The sequence below is a fragment of the Hibiscus syriacus genome, unplaced genomic scaffold (genome assembly GCF_006381635.1).
Source record: "Hibiscus syriacus cultivar Baekdansim isolate YM2019G1 unplaced genomic scaffold, ASM638163v2 tig00008145_pilon, whole genome shotgun sequence".
Taxonomy (NCBI): domain Eukaryota; kingdom Viridiplantae; phylum Streptophyta; class Magnoliopsida; order Malvales; family Malvaceae; genus Hibiscus; species Hibiscus syriacus.
This window is the reverse complement of record NW_024062153.1, coordinates 1047905-1063863: the sequence shown is the minus strand read 5'-3', so window position 1 is coordinate 1063863 and position 15959 is coordinate 1047905. Positions and strand designations below refer to the sequence as shown.

At 34.5% G+C, this 15959-nt stretch overlaps 1 protein-coding gene across 1 annotated transcript; it reads right to left on the bottom strand.

Annotated features, from left to right (window-relative positions):
- LOC120202026 (lipid phosphate phosphatase delta-like) lies at positions 1-3610 on the bottom strand. Its single transcript, XM_039202512.1, has 8 exons — positions 3368-3610; positions 3183-3278; positions 3023-3097; positions 2786-2916; positions 2318-2421; positions 2104-2232; positions 1619-1734; positions 1-540 (listed from the first exon to the last, which is right to left on the bottom strand). The coding sequence occupies exons 1-8, from the start codon at positions 3524-3526 to the stop codon at positions 130-132; spliced, it is 1221 nt and encodes a 406-aa protein (XP_039058443.1). The 5' UTR covers positions 3527-3610; the 3' UTR covers positions 1-129.
- Between the last annotated feature and the right edge of the window lie 12349 nt (positions 3611-15959).

Genomic DNA, 15959 nt, shown 5'->3' with positions numbered 1-15959 from the left:
AGAGCTACTAACGTACTCTTGGGGGTCATTTCATTAACAAAAATAAAATGGCTAAATTCAGTACCAAACATAAAAAAAAAAAAAAAAAATTGAATTTACAAATTAGGTGCAGGCTGCAACTAAAACAGGTTACAACCTCAGGTGAGAGAAGAGGGACGGGACGAGATCTACGACCGACCACGCAAGGCCTGCATACTGAAGGAAGCGGATACCAGTGTCTACATCGAATAAATCCTGGTTAGAGAAAAATAACATCTTGTGGATATAGCTTGATTGCTTAATCTCACTGGATTTCTTCTCTGCAGTTGAACCATTAAGCATTGGGATATAGCCGGTTGATTTTATTGGGATACCCAATGTGTTCGATACTACCGGGAGAATCCATTTTGCGAGAGCCTTGCTGCAGAACTTGACCATCAGGATTGTTGGTATCCCAACAAGCATTCTTCCCAAAAAAGCGGGAATTGTGAGTTGAGAGGTAAATATTTGTGGAACGGCTTCGTGGTGGAACTGGTGGTATGTCTGTTGAATCCCGGCCACCTGCTCAACATTAACACTTAAAGTTACATTGATGGATGTAAATTCAAAACCTTGTACCACTTTCTATGTATAAATACAGGGATTAAAGCAAAGTGACTTATTTTTTATCTGCTTCGTCTGTAGGGTAGGTAGTGAGATGAACAGCCAAAGCAATAGAACAAAATCCAACATCACTTGGAGGATGAGCACGTTACTAATCACAAACCATAGCCATATTCTATATGCCAATAACATGATGGGAACTGTACTCTCGGTAAATTCCCAAGATTAGGACGTTTACTGTTATGGTACCAAACACCATGCCAGCATTTTTCAATAACACTAACCACATCATTTCTTCTACTTGAATTTGCTCCATCCTTTCTATTTTGCACGTGTCAATATCCATTTATTCATGCTAATAATATTTGTCAAAATGCAGAACCCCAGGCTAATAATTACTCTTGATGCAATTTCTAAATGATCCAACGGCTACAGAAACTAACTTGCCACAGCAACCGTCACTCCCTAATGCCATCAGGAGTTGATTTGCTAACTAACCATAGGCTTTTTGGAGGGAAAGAAGGGGCATTTCTATTTGGTGTGCTAAATTATGAAAATCCAAAGTTTCCGAAAGAACATGACAAAGCAAAGCTAATTTTTCTTGTACACAATAAATAAGACTCAAATGGGGTAATTCTATAAGCTATTGTATACCATAATTTCAGCTCTAAATAATTCTAACCATAACCATAGTTGTTTGTCATGCATGAAGTTCACAAAAGCAAATTATGTGACAACGAAACAGTATATGCCAACTTCAAAATTTTCAAGGCACAGGCATCGTCAGCTATCTTATCAAAACTGGATGATATGGTGTTTGCAGCAGAGAATTTCCTCTTCTTATCTGAAAGCAATGAATCACAGTTCTCACAAATACCAATTTGTTGTTTCTATGTGCTTATGATCTTAACATTTTTGCATTCAAGATTGTTAATTAACTTTAAAGGCAATAATTCATCAAAATGCATTCCTACAATAAATCTGGTGATAACAGAAAGTAGCTAAGACTTGTATAGCAGGGTGATCAATTACTTACAATTCCAAATGCAACACCATCGAAGGCAGTATGATACTCAAAACTTGGAGTTGGAAACTCAGGAGTGGGATACGCAAAAAGTAAGAGGAAGCTCAGAGCAACCCAAAACGATGTAACTACAGCAGGAAAAGTAGGCATAAACAATATAAAAAAAATGTATTATGTTTCAACATTCAATTATTCAACTAGAACCATGAGCATAATTTTGTTTCAAGCATTAAGATTACCAATCATATTTTGTAAGTCAAAAAGGCTGCTGGTCATTTTAATCAACAGAACCAAGGTCGGGAAATAGAAGACCACTATCCCTAAAAGTTCCCATCTTTACAGGAACTACAAGCAAGCATGTACCCTCTTTATACAGAGATGTCAAATTCCTGGTTTAGATCCCTAATCACCTCATTGGATTGGTGACGATTAACCCTGCTCAGACAGATTGTTTTGGCCTATGAAAACACAAGTTTGTTGAATGTAAATTTACTTACCATTTTGTCCAGAGACAATAAAAGCATCCACATATTCATGGACTGTTAACCACATCGCAAGAATCACAAACCCGATGACGAGACCACCAACGATATCAATTAAGCTGTGCATGCCGAGGTAGATCCTTCCTACCAATGAAACAGAACTCGACTGAATATTGCAAAAAGCAAAGCCAAGAGCAACACCAAGAACTTCTAAAGAAAATCAACCTACCAAAACCAATGAGGCCCACAAGCATACAACCAAGGGTGACCGCACCAAATTTCACACAAGCATCTTCACTCTGTATGTAGGATAGAACGTAGCATACAAGAAATCTGGAAAATACCAGCTGATAAGTTGACAAGTAAACATAGTAGAGTGCTTACTTTATTGTAAAGGACTGACAAACTATCAGACCTCTAAAGCTTTTATTTTAGTTTCCTCTTGTTTCCCCATCCTACCGACACATAAGAACTATGAGGTTTCCATATATATATATATATATATATATATATATATTCTGTTCTAGGTGTTTCAAAAAATATTGAATGACAATAAGCAACACAATCGCCCACTTACTACACCATTTAATAGTGTCTACATAACCATTTACAGAACAACTTATTGATAAAATGCAAACCGCAAATGCTCGCACAGCTGCCAAATCAAAAGGTTTATGTAAATATGGAACCTCCATACCCAGATAAGCATACTGTGTTGAGAGTATGCGAAGAAGGCAACCCGTATTCCAAAGCATTGTCTTCTTCATCTTTTGTGGCCGTTAATCTTCTAACAGGCGGACAACTCGGTCTAGGAGCTGATACCACATCCTAAAAACACAGACCATCAAGCAAAAAGCAAATCAATATTAAAATTTACTTCGTTCAACACATTATCATAAAAGAATTGATAAAACCATGTAAGGAAAAACAAAACCTTTATGCAGTTTCCTAGATAATCACAGAAAGCCATCAACAGTGTCATTTGTCTGGCCAATTTCCCATGCCCACTCTGGTAACATAAAAAAGGAATCAGCCAGAGAGAAAAATTACAAATCAAAATTATCCAAAAAGTGAAAGTAAAATAGAAAACATACCCAGAAAAGCAACGGAAGAAATGCGGTGTAAAAGGGCACAGAAACCACACAGGACAACCCAGAAAAGAAAGCATCAAAGAATCTATGCTGATGTTTCTGAAAAAAAAAACCCATCAAACAAAAAACACAAATGATCGAACCATAAGTAAAACGACAATCTGGGTATTGTTTGTTTTGGTCAAAACCTGGATCTTGAGTATGGTAGAAGTTCCTCCAACAACATGGTGAGAGACCCAAGGTTGCAGCAGAGATCTAAACTTTTTAGTTACATCGAAATAACAAGCTATTACAATCCATGAAAAAATTGCAGATAACACCAACCCTTGGCAAACAACACTCTCCATTCAATCTCTTATTTTCTCTGTGTTTTCCCTTCTTTTCCCTCCTGCAAACGGGGGATCAGAAGAACTAAACGAAATAAAAGAAAACTACCACAACTGAACAATTTCAAATTGATTATAGGAGTTTGGGAGGAAAGTTTGAGGAAATTGGCTTCGTTGTTTTGGATTTTCCGTACATAAAAAAATCTTTGAGCTGTTAATAATTTTTTTGGTTTAAAAAATTCAAGATCTTTTAGGTCCATGACTTTAGTGGACTTTGGCTGGCAGTCAAACGGTCTTAAGGGTCAGCAAAGACACAAGGTATTGAAAGTGAGAACATTCTAAATTGATTAGAACCATAATAGAGTTTGTTTTGCATCAACTTGCTTCTTCTACTACTACTGCTACTTTTAGGTTCCCATTTAATGAACCAACCTAACCTCAATCTCCACCACCCATATGCTTTGTGTTGAACTTCATTAGACTTAAGTGCTCACGCGGTTGAAAACTATTGTTTTTAATTCTTTTAAGGTTAAACTATAATTTTATCACTCAATTTTGATCTCACTTTTATTTTGGTCATTAAACTTCAAAACTTCTCAATTTTATCATTCAACTTTGTCACTGTTCATGCCTTGGTCACTTCATAATTAAATCACAATTAGAGGGATGACATGACATATTTTTTTTTTATGACATATTATTTTCTAATGGTGTACGAAGTCATATGTTGTTCACCTCATTTTTTCTATATTTTATTTTATAATCTTTTAAACAATTTTAGTATCTCCACCAATTATTCATGTTTACATGTCATCCTTATTTCTCATTATGTCATCTATCATCTCAAAATAACCATTAATCGAATATTCTCCAACATCTTTGCTTAAACTATTTAATTGAACCAATCATCAAGTCAAACACATAATTATCCATGCTTATCCATACAAAAACGAAGATAATGACTTGTTAAGCCACCTAATAATTGGACTAATCTAGGGGTGTTCGCGGTCGGTTTATCGTACCGTTTAGTCTAAACAGTCTGGTTAACTGTTATAACGGTTACTGAATTTTATTAATCATAACCTAACCATTAAGAAATGGTTAACCGATAACGGTAACCGTTACTAATGGTTCGGTTACATAGGCTAACATATAACCTATTACAATTTTTTCACATTTTTACTCCTTAATTTAAAAAAAATACATATTGACACCACATAGTACTTAATACACATACATACCACATTTGCATATTTTTATATTAGTTTTTCCAACACACACACAAAATACGTAATTAATTGTACTATAAATTTAAACACATATCAATTAACAATAGTCCAAAACACCATCAAAGTTTCAAAAATAAATCTTTATTAAACATCAAATAAATATGATAACTCAAAGTCTCTAATAACTCCAACATAAGGTGATGAAACTTCCATGATGTAGTATCGCAAGCCACAAAAATTTAACTCTAATATCAAATCATGAATACCCAAGTCTTCATTGGTTTCCTCCAAAATGGAATTTGTCTCACCAATCTTGAAGCTATTTTTTTCTTTTTAATATATTTTATTATTTTTCTTATCAATTGAAATGTAACCCCTTAGACCCAGTCTATCCGTTACGACTAGATCTAGCAAATTACAATGAAATTTCCAAAAACATTTTCGATAATTTAAAACTGTATTATAAACAATATCTAATAAAAAGAATACATAGTTAAAAAGGATAAAAATTTCATCGAGTAAATATCAATTCGTCAGTGACTGAATAAAATAAAATACATTATAGTTCTTATCACAGTGAAAATCATAAGCATAAGAATTTCAAAATAAGGGCACATTTCACCGTAAATAAAGTAGTTCGAAAGATAGAAACATTACAATAAAAAGTTCTGTAAGAATGTGTAAATTGTCCAAGTGCCTGGTTCGGGGTGCCTATCCAAAAGTATCTAAAAGGGGGGGGAAACAGTTTGAAAATGGTGAGTTAGGTAGCTCAGTGTGTCCCAATAGTGAAAATAACATGGTAGGTAAAATAATCCAGAGTGTTTCAGTAAGGTATCATAAAAAATCATCGATAAATTAAATTTAAAACTCATAATTACCCTCCTTCCATGCACCAAAATGCAATTCCCTCAGAACTGCATCCATAAGTGCTACCTTATACCCATTGGGTATAGGAGCTATCCTAAGGGAGTACATTGGGGCTTGAGAGCCTACCCAAGAAAGTTCTCGAGGCCTCGGAGCCTACCCAAGGGTCGCCTTAGGTCCGTAAGGTATTACAAGCTTGATCAGAACTGAACCTCCATACTCCAGTATCCTACCCAAAACAATATCTCAATAAAACAATATCTCAATAAAACAATTCACATAGTAAGAAGAAATTTCCATGAATTCGTAATCAGCATATTCTCATTTCCAATGTAAATAAATAATCATATAACATATATCAAATTGTCATAGTTCATAAACGATAGTATAGTAAATCAATAAATCAGTAATTTCGAAAAATCACATTTTAAAGTAAGTAAAACAATTATATGACACATAAGGAACACACCTCACAAAATGGAGTTGGCCAATGAGTCTACTGAGCACCTGATTCACTACGCTCTGCAGCGGTGCTCGAATAAAAAAATTATTGAGTTAATATTGAGGCAAGATTTTAATCTAGTTATTCATAAGGTTCATGATTCATACGAGTAACCACTGGCTCACGGGGTCGGACTGATCGAGAGGAGTTGGGTCAAGCTATCAAATGATCGGGAGAGTCTCGTGTACCTTCAAATAACAATATATGATCAGTCTCTAACGTTAATTTAATTATTTGTAAATAAAATACTTAAGTACATATGCATGCTTGAGTTTGACAGTCAATGCAGAGGCTTTTGGGTTTGAATTTGGCAAAACAAACTTTAGAATCGGACTCAGGATGTCGAAAAACATAAAATATAATTTTTTGAAAAATTTGACTTTTTGGTCAATGACAATGTCAACAGTCAAAGTCAATGGTCAACTCTGGTCAAAGTTAACGGCCAGGTCAATTATCAGTCAAAGTCAATGGGTTAACTTTATTCGGGTTGACTCAATGAGTTGACTTAGTGAGTTAACTCAGCGAGTTAACTAGTGAGTTGATCGGTTCGTCTAACTTGACCACTTCCATAAAACTCCTCGACCGGCAAGAGATCACCACGTGCACTGTTGGCACGTGGCGGCGTATGCGGCGGTGATAGGGCTCATTTTGACCAGCCGATCTTCCCTGGAGCATCTACACACTCTAATTAATCAGATTTCAACCCAAAATTGACCAAAACCAAACCAACATATTCTGAAACACCACCGAGACTTACCCAAAACGGTTAGCATCGAAAACGGAAATGACACGATGGTTCGCTGATTGGGTTTCAAGTACCTAGGGACGACGAGCAAAGCTACAATAACGGTGAGGTAAAAGGATTATGGTGGCTGCCAGATTTCACAATTAACTGAGGCGATGAGAGGGGTTTCTCCGGCGAAGCTTCTTTGGTTTTTTCGTGAAGATTGGCGACCAATTACAATAAGGGGTAAGGGGTCTTTTGGTCATCGGATATGGATGAGTCGGATGGAGGTGGAAGTGGTGATCATAGAGATCGGACGACGGGGAATCGGGGTGGAGAGGGCGATGACACTAGGGATTTTGTGGGTTTTGATTTGGGGATTTTAGGGTTCAATTTGGGGTATATCCCGACTTAAAACAAATAAAATATATATTTAATATAAATATCACCAACAGTACCCTAGCCTAAACAGCTAGGGCATAGACGACCTTAATCCGTGAAATAAGGGTTCGAACTCTGCGGCCAACAACTCATTTCTATTATTTTTCACTATCGATATAAAATGAGGAAATTTAGTGTTAAGTCCCTGAACTTCCTACAGATGCTAAAACGGGTTGCAAGTTATAAAATCTTACAATTTGGTCCCTAATTTACTAAAATTAATTTATATTTTTAAATTTTTAAATTTATTTTTATTTATTTATCTTAAATTAGAGTTGTGACAATTCTCCCCTAAAAGAAATTTCATCCTCAAAATTTGCCTGGAGTAAACAAATGCGGGAATTGAGTCTTTATGGATTCCTCTATCTCCCAGGTGGCTTTTGCAAGATCACGATTACTCCACTGAACCTGTAATACCCTAAATATCGGGTCAATGACTATATGGAAAGAATTTAAAATTTAGAGGTTTAAGTTGAATTAATTGAATAGTTCAAGGATCGATTTTGGAAATTTATGAATAGGAATTTTTAGCAAAGAGGGAAGAATGGAAGGGCAAAGAAGTCTTTTAGTATTAAATGAATTTAAAATTAATTTAATAGGATATTTAACATGTGGGAAAGGGAGAAGGAAAGGAAAATTCTGGAATCTTGGGTTATATTCTCTCTTATTCTTCTCTTCCACTATAACCTCTATTTCTAAGGTGAGATATGTTTCTAGTTGGTTGTTTCTTTAATTTATGGGTTGGTTTTGAAGCTTTGAGTGGTATATAAGATTAAGGAAGCTAACAGTTGAAGAGAAACTAAGTGATTAAGGAATTAATGGTGAAATAGTAAAATAGAGTTTTAAGTTAATTTATGAAATATGGTTAGTAATTGGATTCTAAATGCATATTTGACTTGTAAACTGTCAAATTAAGGTGTTTGAAATATTATAAATGATTAAGAACATGTTTGAAGAATATGTATGATTTTTAGTTTTATGTATTCTATGGAGAAATTAGATGTTATAAAGGGATTAATGAAGGTAAATTAGCTAGGATTAGTGATAATGAGTTTGAGAGTATAAATAGATCCAAAAGCATGAGATTTAGGTTAACTGTGGGAAAAATTCGAAGTGAAAAAAGTGAAATCTGGCTAAGGGAATCGGTACTGGAAGAACAATACTAATACTATAAGGTTAAAATTGAAAGAAAGAGTATGAATTCGATGAACAGTATCGATACTGATTTAAGAAGTATTGATACTAATGTGGAGGTATTGATATCATGAGTAAGGTATCGATATTATAATTGAAAATTGAATTCCAGAATGCCAAAATGGTATCAGTACTGAAGTGGGTATAGGTACCATAGAAGAGAAGTATTGGTACTGTAGGAGGGTACCGATACTATTCAGTCTGAAATTTAAATTAGGAGATTTATTTTGTCATTGTAGGTGCTAATTGGTTAATAGTGATTAGAAATTCGGTATTGATCTTGGACATATTGATATGTAGATCGAAAGAGTATCGAAAGAATTGATATAATACGAGATTGATCGCAAGGAAAAAATGATTCCATTTAGGTCTTACGTGAGGCAAAGGTGAGTGCAACTCATTTGTTTTATATTAGATATGAAGGTGAGTGTAACTCATTTGTTTTATATTAGATATGAGGACGGCTTGCGATAAGCTAACCTCAAATTTTTCGATTGAAAATAATTTATTTATTTTATGTAATTATTTTTATGATGTTTTATTTAAAGTTTATTTTTAAATTAATGTTTTGATTTTATTACTATATGAAAATGTTTATATGCGAGTATGTTCCATATGAAAATGTGGTAAGTGAAAAATATGCTACGTGAAAATACCCTATGTGAATGTACTCTACGTGAATAAAATACACTTGAAATAATGAAATGTTAAATAATTATATGGTTAAAGCCTAAGGTATATGTATGAGAATTAGAGGTATAGTTGGCATGCCAAGAGTCGAGGGTTCTACACGGTCCTTCGGGATAAATATGTGTGGTTCTTCGGGACAATTCTACGTGGTCCTTCGGGATAAAGTCTACACGGTCCTTCGGGAAAAATTCTACGTGGCACTTTGGTGCAAATTATATGAGCAATGGTGACTGCATTAGTGCACAACCTCAATGTACTCAGATGCATAGAGTTCTTAGTATATGCATTGGGCTAAAATAACAAAGTAATATAAATTGAATAATTAGTACCAATACACATTAAGTTTATGAACTGTATCTTGATTTTAGTATGAACCGTTTTATATGGATTGAATAAGAAAATACGTTTAAATGTTTTGCTATACTCATTATTGCCTCACTAAGTTGACGACTTAGCGTGTGATTGTTTCACACGTAGGTTCAAAGAGATCGGAAGAGCAAAGCTATGAAATGACACCATACACTGAAGAAGATCAGATCAGAATAAATTGAATAGTAGGTTCTTATCATTTTGTATATATGTTGGCATGTATCACAAAGTTTTAAATTGTTATACTCTTATCCATTTTGTAAACATACTATATGCATTTATGTAAATTATTAAGTAATTATTTCCAATGTGAGTTTGACTTTTTAATATTAACTTTGATTTGAGGGTTTCACTACTTTAATACAAATAAAAGATTAAATTTTCAACCACTTTTCAAGAGTTAAATATTTGAAAAGTCAATGCGACACCTCAGATTCGTATCCGGGTCAGATACGGGTGGGGGTGTTACATTTATTGGTATCAGAGCAAAGGTTTAACTGATTTTAAGTTCAAAATGAAGCAGTTTTTTATATTAAAAAGTGTACATGCCAACTAAAAGTTAAAAATCTCTGATCTGATAAGGTAATTAGTACGTTGTCCTTATTAATAAAATAGTGATTTTATCTTAATAGATGTCAGATTTCGAGGGCTCCCGAAGTGAACCGTGAGATGGATATGAGGGAAGTAGTAATTCACGTGCCCCAGTTGGGCATGGTGAAGAGCATCAAGGAGTGACTGTACAAGATCAAGAGATATTTTTTAGGATGTTGGATGCGATTCTGACGCGTTTCCAACCGTATGCTCCCTCAGCTCCAAAGATGAATGTCGCTAAAGAGCTCAGAAGTTTAGGAGCATCTGAATTAAAGGGAGAAGATGAGGAAAGCCTTGTTTCTACGGACCTTTGGTTAAATGTTGTGAATATAATGCTAGACGGTCTCCATTTTTCTGAAATAGAGAAGCTGGATAGAGTAATCTCATTGCTACGAGGACAAGCACGAATATGGTGGACCAATGTGACAATGAGAGCATCCAGATATCAAGTGTGTGGTCGTTCTTTTTAGAAGAGTTCAAGAACAAGTATATCGGTGATCCGTTCATTCATCAAATGAAACAAGAATTCATGAGTTTAAAACAAGGGAAAAACACTGTGTATGAGTACAAGTACGAATTTAATAAGTTGAGCATATTTGCAGTAGAATTGGTTCCTATGGAAAAAGACTCATGTGACTGGTTTATAGAGGGTTTACGCCCTATATTGAAGGAACTACTATTAGCATTGAACCTTTCCACATTTCAAGAGGTGGTGAATCGAGCTAAAGCTTTAGAGTGAGCTTAAAATGAAAGATATGGGGAGTATAAGATTCAGTGGAAGAAGAGAACGGGTGCCTCGTCGAGTGTATCATAATCAAAGAAAAGTCAAGGTTTAGGTTTTCGGCCTCAATCTAGATCGGAGTCACCTGCATCCTCAGGTAGAAGATCCAATCCTATGATAGCTAAACAGACTCAATCAGTTGAATCAGGAGCAGGAAAGTCAACTTGATGTCAACATTGTGGAAAAAATCATAGTGGATTATGTCGGATGGTCTCCTGAGCATGTTTTAGATATGGGGACACTGGATATTTTATCTGAGATTGCCCATTGATGACCATAGAACCTGCACAGTCTGATAGATCTGCTGCTGTACCTCAGAGAGATAGAGGACGAGGTTGAGAAAGGAATCAGTCTGAGTCAGCCACTCAACCTGAAATAGACTCAATCGCTCGGGTCTACAACATTAAGACTAATAAAGATTGCGATGATCCAGAGATCATTGTAGGTACTTTTCAGTTATGTGATAAACCTGTTTTGGTTTTGATTGACACGTGATCAACTTATTCTTATATTAGTAGTAGTTGAATATTCAATTAGAAGCTATAAGTGATGAAGTGATCGTTATTAACCCGTTAGGGCATAGTGCTCGGGTGAATCAATTGTGTTGAGGGTGTCCGATAAGGATTCAGGGAATTAAATTCCTTGCTAATCTAATAGAATTACCCTTTAACGAGTTTGAAGTTATTTTGGGAATGGATTGTTATCATGCTAATGTAGATTGTCGATTGAAGCGAGTAGTTTTGATAAGTTCTGATGGATTAGAAGTAATCGTAGCTAGTGAAAGATTTAATCCATTAGTTAATGTAATATTGGTTATGTTGGCTAAGAAGTTAATGCTAAAAGGATATCAAGCTTTTATTGTTAATGTGATTGATACTTGAGCCATTGAGAGGAGATTGGAGGAAATCCCAACAGTCTGAGAATTTCCAGACGTGTTTCCAGATGGTTGTCGGGATTACCTCTCAATAGAGAGGTTGAGTTTCAAATTGAGGTAATACCTGGAACGACACCAATTTTGATGACTCCTTACAGAATGGCCCCAAAGTAACTGAATGAGTTAAAGGATCAATTGCAAGATGTATTGGATAAAGGATTATTTGTAAAGAAGAAAGATGGTTCGATACGTTTATGCATTGATTTTTGACAACTCAACAAGGTGACAATAAAGAACAAGTATCCTCTCCCAATAATTGATGATTTGTTTGATCAACTTAAGGTAGTTTCGGTATTTTCCCTGATTGATTTGCATTCTGGCTATCACCAATTAAAGATTCAAGAAAGAGATGTTCCAAAAATGGCTTTTAGGACTCGGTATGGCCAATATGAATTCGTAGTTATGCCAATTGGTTTAACAAATGCACCTGCATGATTTATGGACCTCATGAATAGAGTATTCCAACCCTATCTTGATCAGTTCATGATCGTCTTCATTGACGATATCTTGGTGCATTCAAAGACAAATGAGGAACATGATGCCCATCTTCGGGCGATTCTTCAAATACTACGAGACAATAATCTTTATTCTAAGTTGTCTAAGTGCGAGTTTTAGTTAAACGAAGTGCCATTCCTCAAACATGTAGTTTTTGCATAGGGGATTCGATTAGATCCTCAAAAAATAAAAGCTATATTAGATTGGGAAGTCCTAAGAAATGTTTCTGAAGTACGGAGTTTCTTGGGATTGGCGGGATATTATCAAATGTTCGTAAAGGACTTTTCGATGATTTCCTCCCCATTGACAAAGCTGTTAAAGAAAGATGTGATTTAATTGGATGAATAAATAAAAGGAAATTTTTGAATCTTTGAAGAAGGTATTAACGGAAGCTCCAATGCTAGTGCAACCAGAATTGGACAATGACTATAGAATTTACAGTGACGCTTCCCATAATGGTTTGGGATGTATTTCAATAAAATATGGAAAAGTAGTAGCCTATGCGTTGAGACAACTTAAGCCACATAAGAAGAATTATCTGATGCATGATCTTGAGTTAGCAGTGATGGTGTTTGCACTGAAGATATGGTGCCACTATTTATATGGTGAGTGTTGTTATATTTACACAGATCACAAAAGTTTGAAGTACTTGTTGACTCAAAAAGAGCTTAATATGAGACAAAGGAGATGGATTTAGCTACTTAAAGATTATGATAAAATCATATATTATTACCTCGTGAAAGCTAACGTAGTAGTTGATGCGCTTAGCCGAAAGACTTTTACAACTTTGCGCATGTTAAATGCTCAACTTGCATTAAAGGACAATGATGCTTTGATGGCTGAATTGAAGTTAAGATCGCTATTGTTAGAGCGAATAAATGAGTCACAAAAAAGGGATGATAAGTGTTTAGCAAGGATAGAACAAGTGGGAGAAGTTGAAATCAAGGACTTTGAAGTAAAGTCAAATGGATGCTTATACTACCGATATCAAGTTTGTGTTCCAAATGATGAAGAATTGAAAAGAGATATACTTTATGAAGCACATTGTAGTCCATTGACTATGCATCCAAGAGGGAACAAGATATACCAAGACTTAAAATGAAGATATTGGTGGTCAGGCTGGAAAAGATCCATTAAAGAGTTTGTTGCAAAGTGTCTAACATGCCAACAAGTGAAAGTTAAACATCAAGTACCTTCAGGACTATTACAACCAATCTCTATTCCTCAGTGAAAATAGAAGAGAATTACAATGGATTTCGTAACTGGATTACCATTGACACCAAATAAAAAAGATTATATTTGGGTTATTGTGGATAGATTGACGAAACCCATGCAATTCATTCCTATTTGAACTGATTATTCAATGGATAAGTATGTTGATCTATACATCAATGAGATAGTTCGATTACATGGAGTACCAATTTCTATAGTATCTGACAGAGATCAAAGATTCACTTCTAGATTTTTGAAAGTCTTTACATAGAGCATTCGGTACCCGATTGAACTTTAGCACGACTTTTCACCCACAGACAAATGGTCAATCGGAGCAGACAATTCAGGTTCTGGAAGATATGCTAAGAGCGTGTGTGATTGATTTCCATGGATCATGGGAAAAATATTTACCGCTTGCAGAGTTTGTGTACAATAACAGTTATCAATCGAACATTAAAATGCACCATATGAAGCGTTTTATGGAAGAAAATGAAGAATGCCACTTAATTGGTATGAATTAAAAGATCGGGACGTTCATGATCCTAATTTGATTAAAGAAGTAGAAGAAAAAGTTCAGGTGATTCAGTATAACCTTAAAGTGGCAACAAATAGACAGAAGTCCTACGCGGATTTGAAGAGAAAGGAAACTGAGTTCCAAGTAGGTGACAAATTATTTCTCAAAGTATCGTCTTGGAAGAAGATTCTCTATTTTGGACAAAAAGGAAAGCTCAGTCTTAGGTTTATTAGACCTTATGAGATATAAAAAGAATTGGACCAGTGACATATCAATTAGCATTACCACCAGAAATGGAAAAGATCCACAATGCCTTTCATGTGTCAATGCTCAGAAGATAACGATCAGATCCATCACACATCATAACACCGGAACAAATAGAAGTAAACCTGCCCTAACCTATGAGAAAGAACCATTACAAATTTTAGCATATGAATTCAAATAGTTAAGGAACAAGAAAATTCCCTTAGTTAAAGTTCTCTGGAGAAATCAAAAAGTGGAAGAATCGACATGGTAACATGAAGAGGATATGAGAAGATAGCTTCTTCATATCTTTGTATAGTGGAAAATTCTAGGACGAATTTTCTTAAGGGGGAGAATTATAATACCCCAAACATCAGGTCAGTGACTATATGGTAAGAATTTAAAATTTGGTGGTTTAAGTTGAATTAATTGAATAGTTCAAGGATTGATTTTGGAAGTTTATGTATAGGACTTTTTAGCAAAGAGGGAATAATGGAAGGGCAAAGAAGTCTTTTAGTATTAAATTAATTTAAAATTCATTTAATAGGATATTTAACATGTGGGAAAGAGAGAATGAATGAAAAATCTAGAATCTTAGGTTATTTTTTCTCTTCTTCTTCTCTTCCACCGTAACCTATATTGCTAAGGTGAGATATGTTTCTAGTTGGCTGTTTCTTTAATTTGTGGGTTGGTTTTGAAGCTTTGAGTGGTATATAAGATAAGGAAGCTAAAAGTTGAACAGAAACTAAGTAATTAAGGAATCAATGGTAAAATAGTAAAATGAGTTTTTAAGTGAATTTATGAAATATGGTTAGTAATTGATTCTTAATGCATATTTGACTTGTCAAAGGTTAAATTAAGGTGTTTGAAATATTATAAATGACTAAGAACATGTTTGAAGAATAGGTATGATTTTTAGTTTTATGATTTTTATGGAGAAATTGGATGTTATAAAGGGATTAAAGAAGGTAAATTAGATAGGATTAGTGATAATGAGTTTGAGAGTATGAATGGAGCTAAAAGGATGAGATTTAGGTGAAGTGTGGGTAAAATTCGAAGTGAAATATATGAAATATGGGTAAAGGTATCGGTACAGGATGAATAGTACTGATACTATAATATTAAAACTGAAAGGAATAATATAAATTCGATGAACAATATCGATATTAATATAAGAAGTATCGATACTGATGTGGAGGTATCGATACCATGTGTAACATCCTCAATACTGGTTAGTGACCAAATTGTAAAATTTCAGAATTTGGTGATAAAAGTTGAATACTTGAATAGTTCAATGATTTATTTGGAAATATTTCCTAAAAATTATTAGTAATTATCCAAGGAATTAAATGGCAAAATGGTTATTTGATAAGAAAGATATTTTTCTTTCTTTAATAAATATGAATCACGTGGTGGTGGGGGAGAGTTATCTGAAAACTCTCTTCTTCTTCTTTCTTCTTCTTCCTCTCCTCCCGTATCTCCAAGATCAAAGGTGAGTTTTCTATTTAGTTAATTTCTAGTTAAAGTTTAGGTTGGGTTATGATCATTAGATGATAATTAAGCTTAAGGAAAGCTTAATTTGTTCTAAAACAACAAGATGAAAGGTATATAACATATTAAAGAAAATGGCTTTTTAGATGAATTTCTGGAAAAGTGTTAATAAGTGAATTT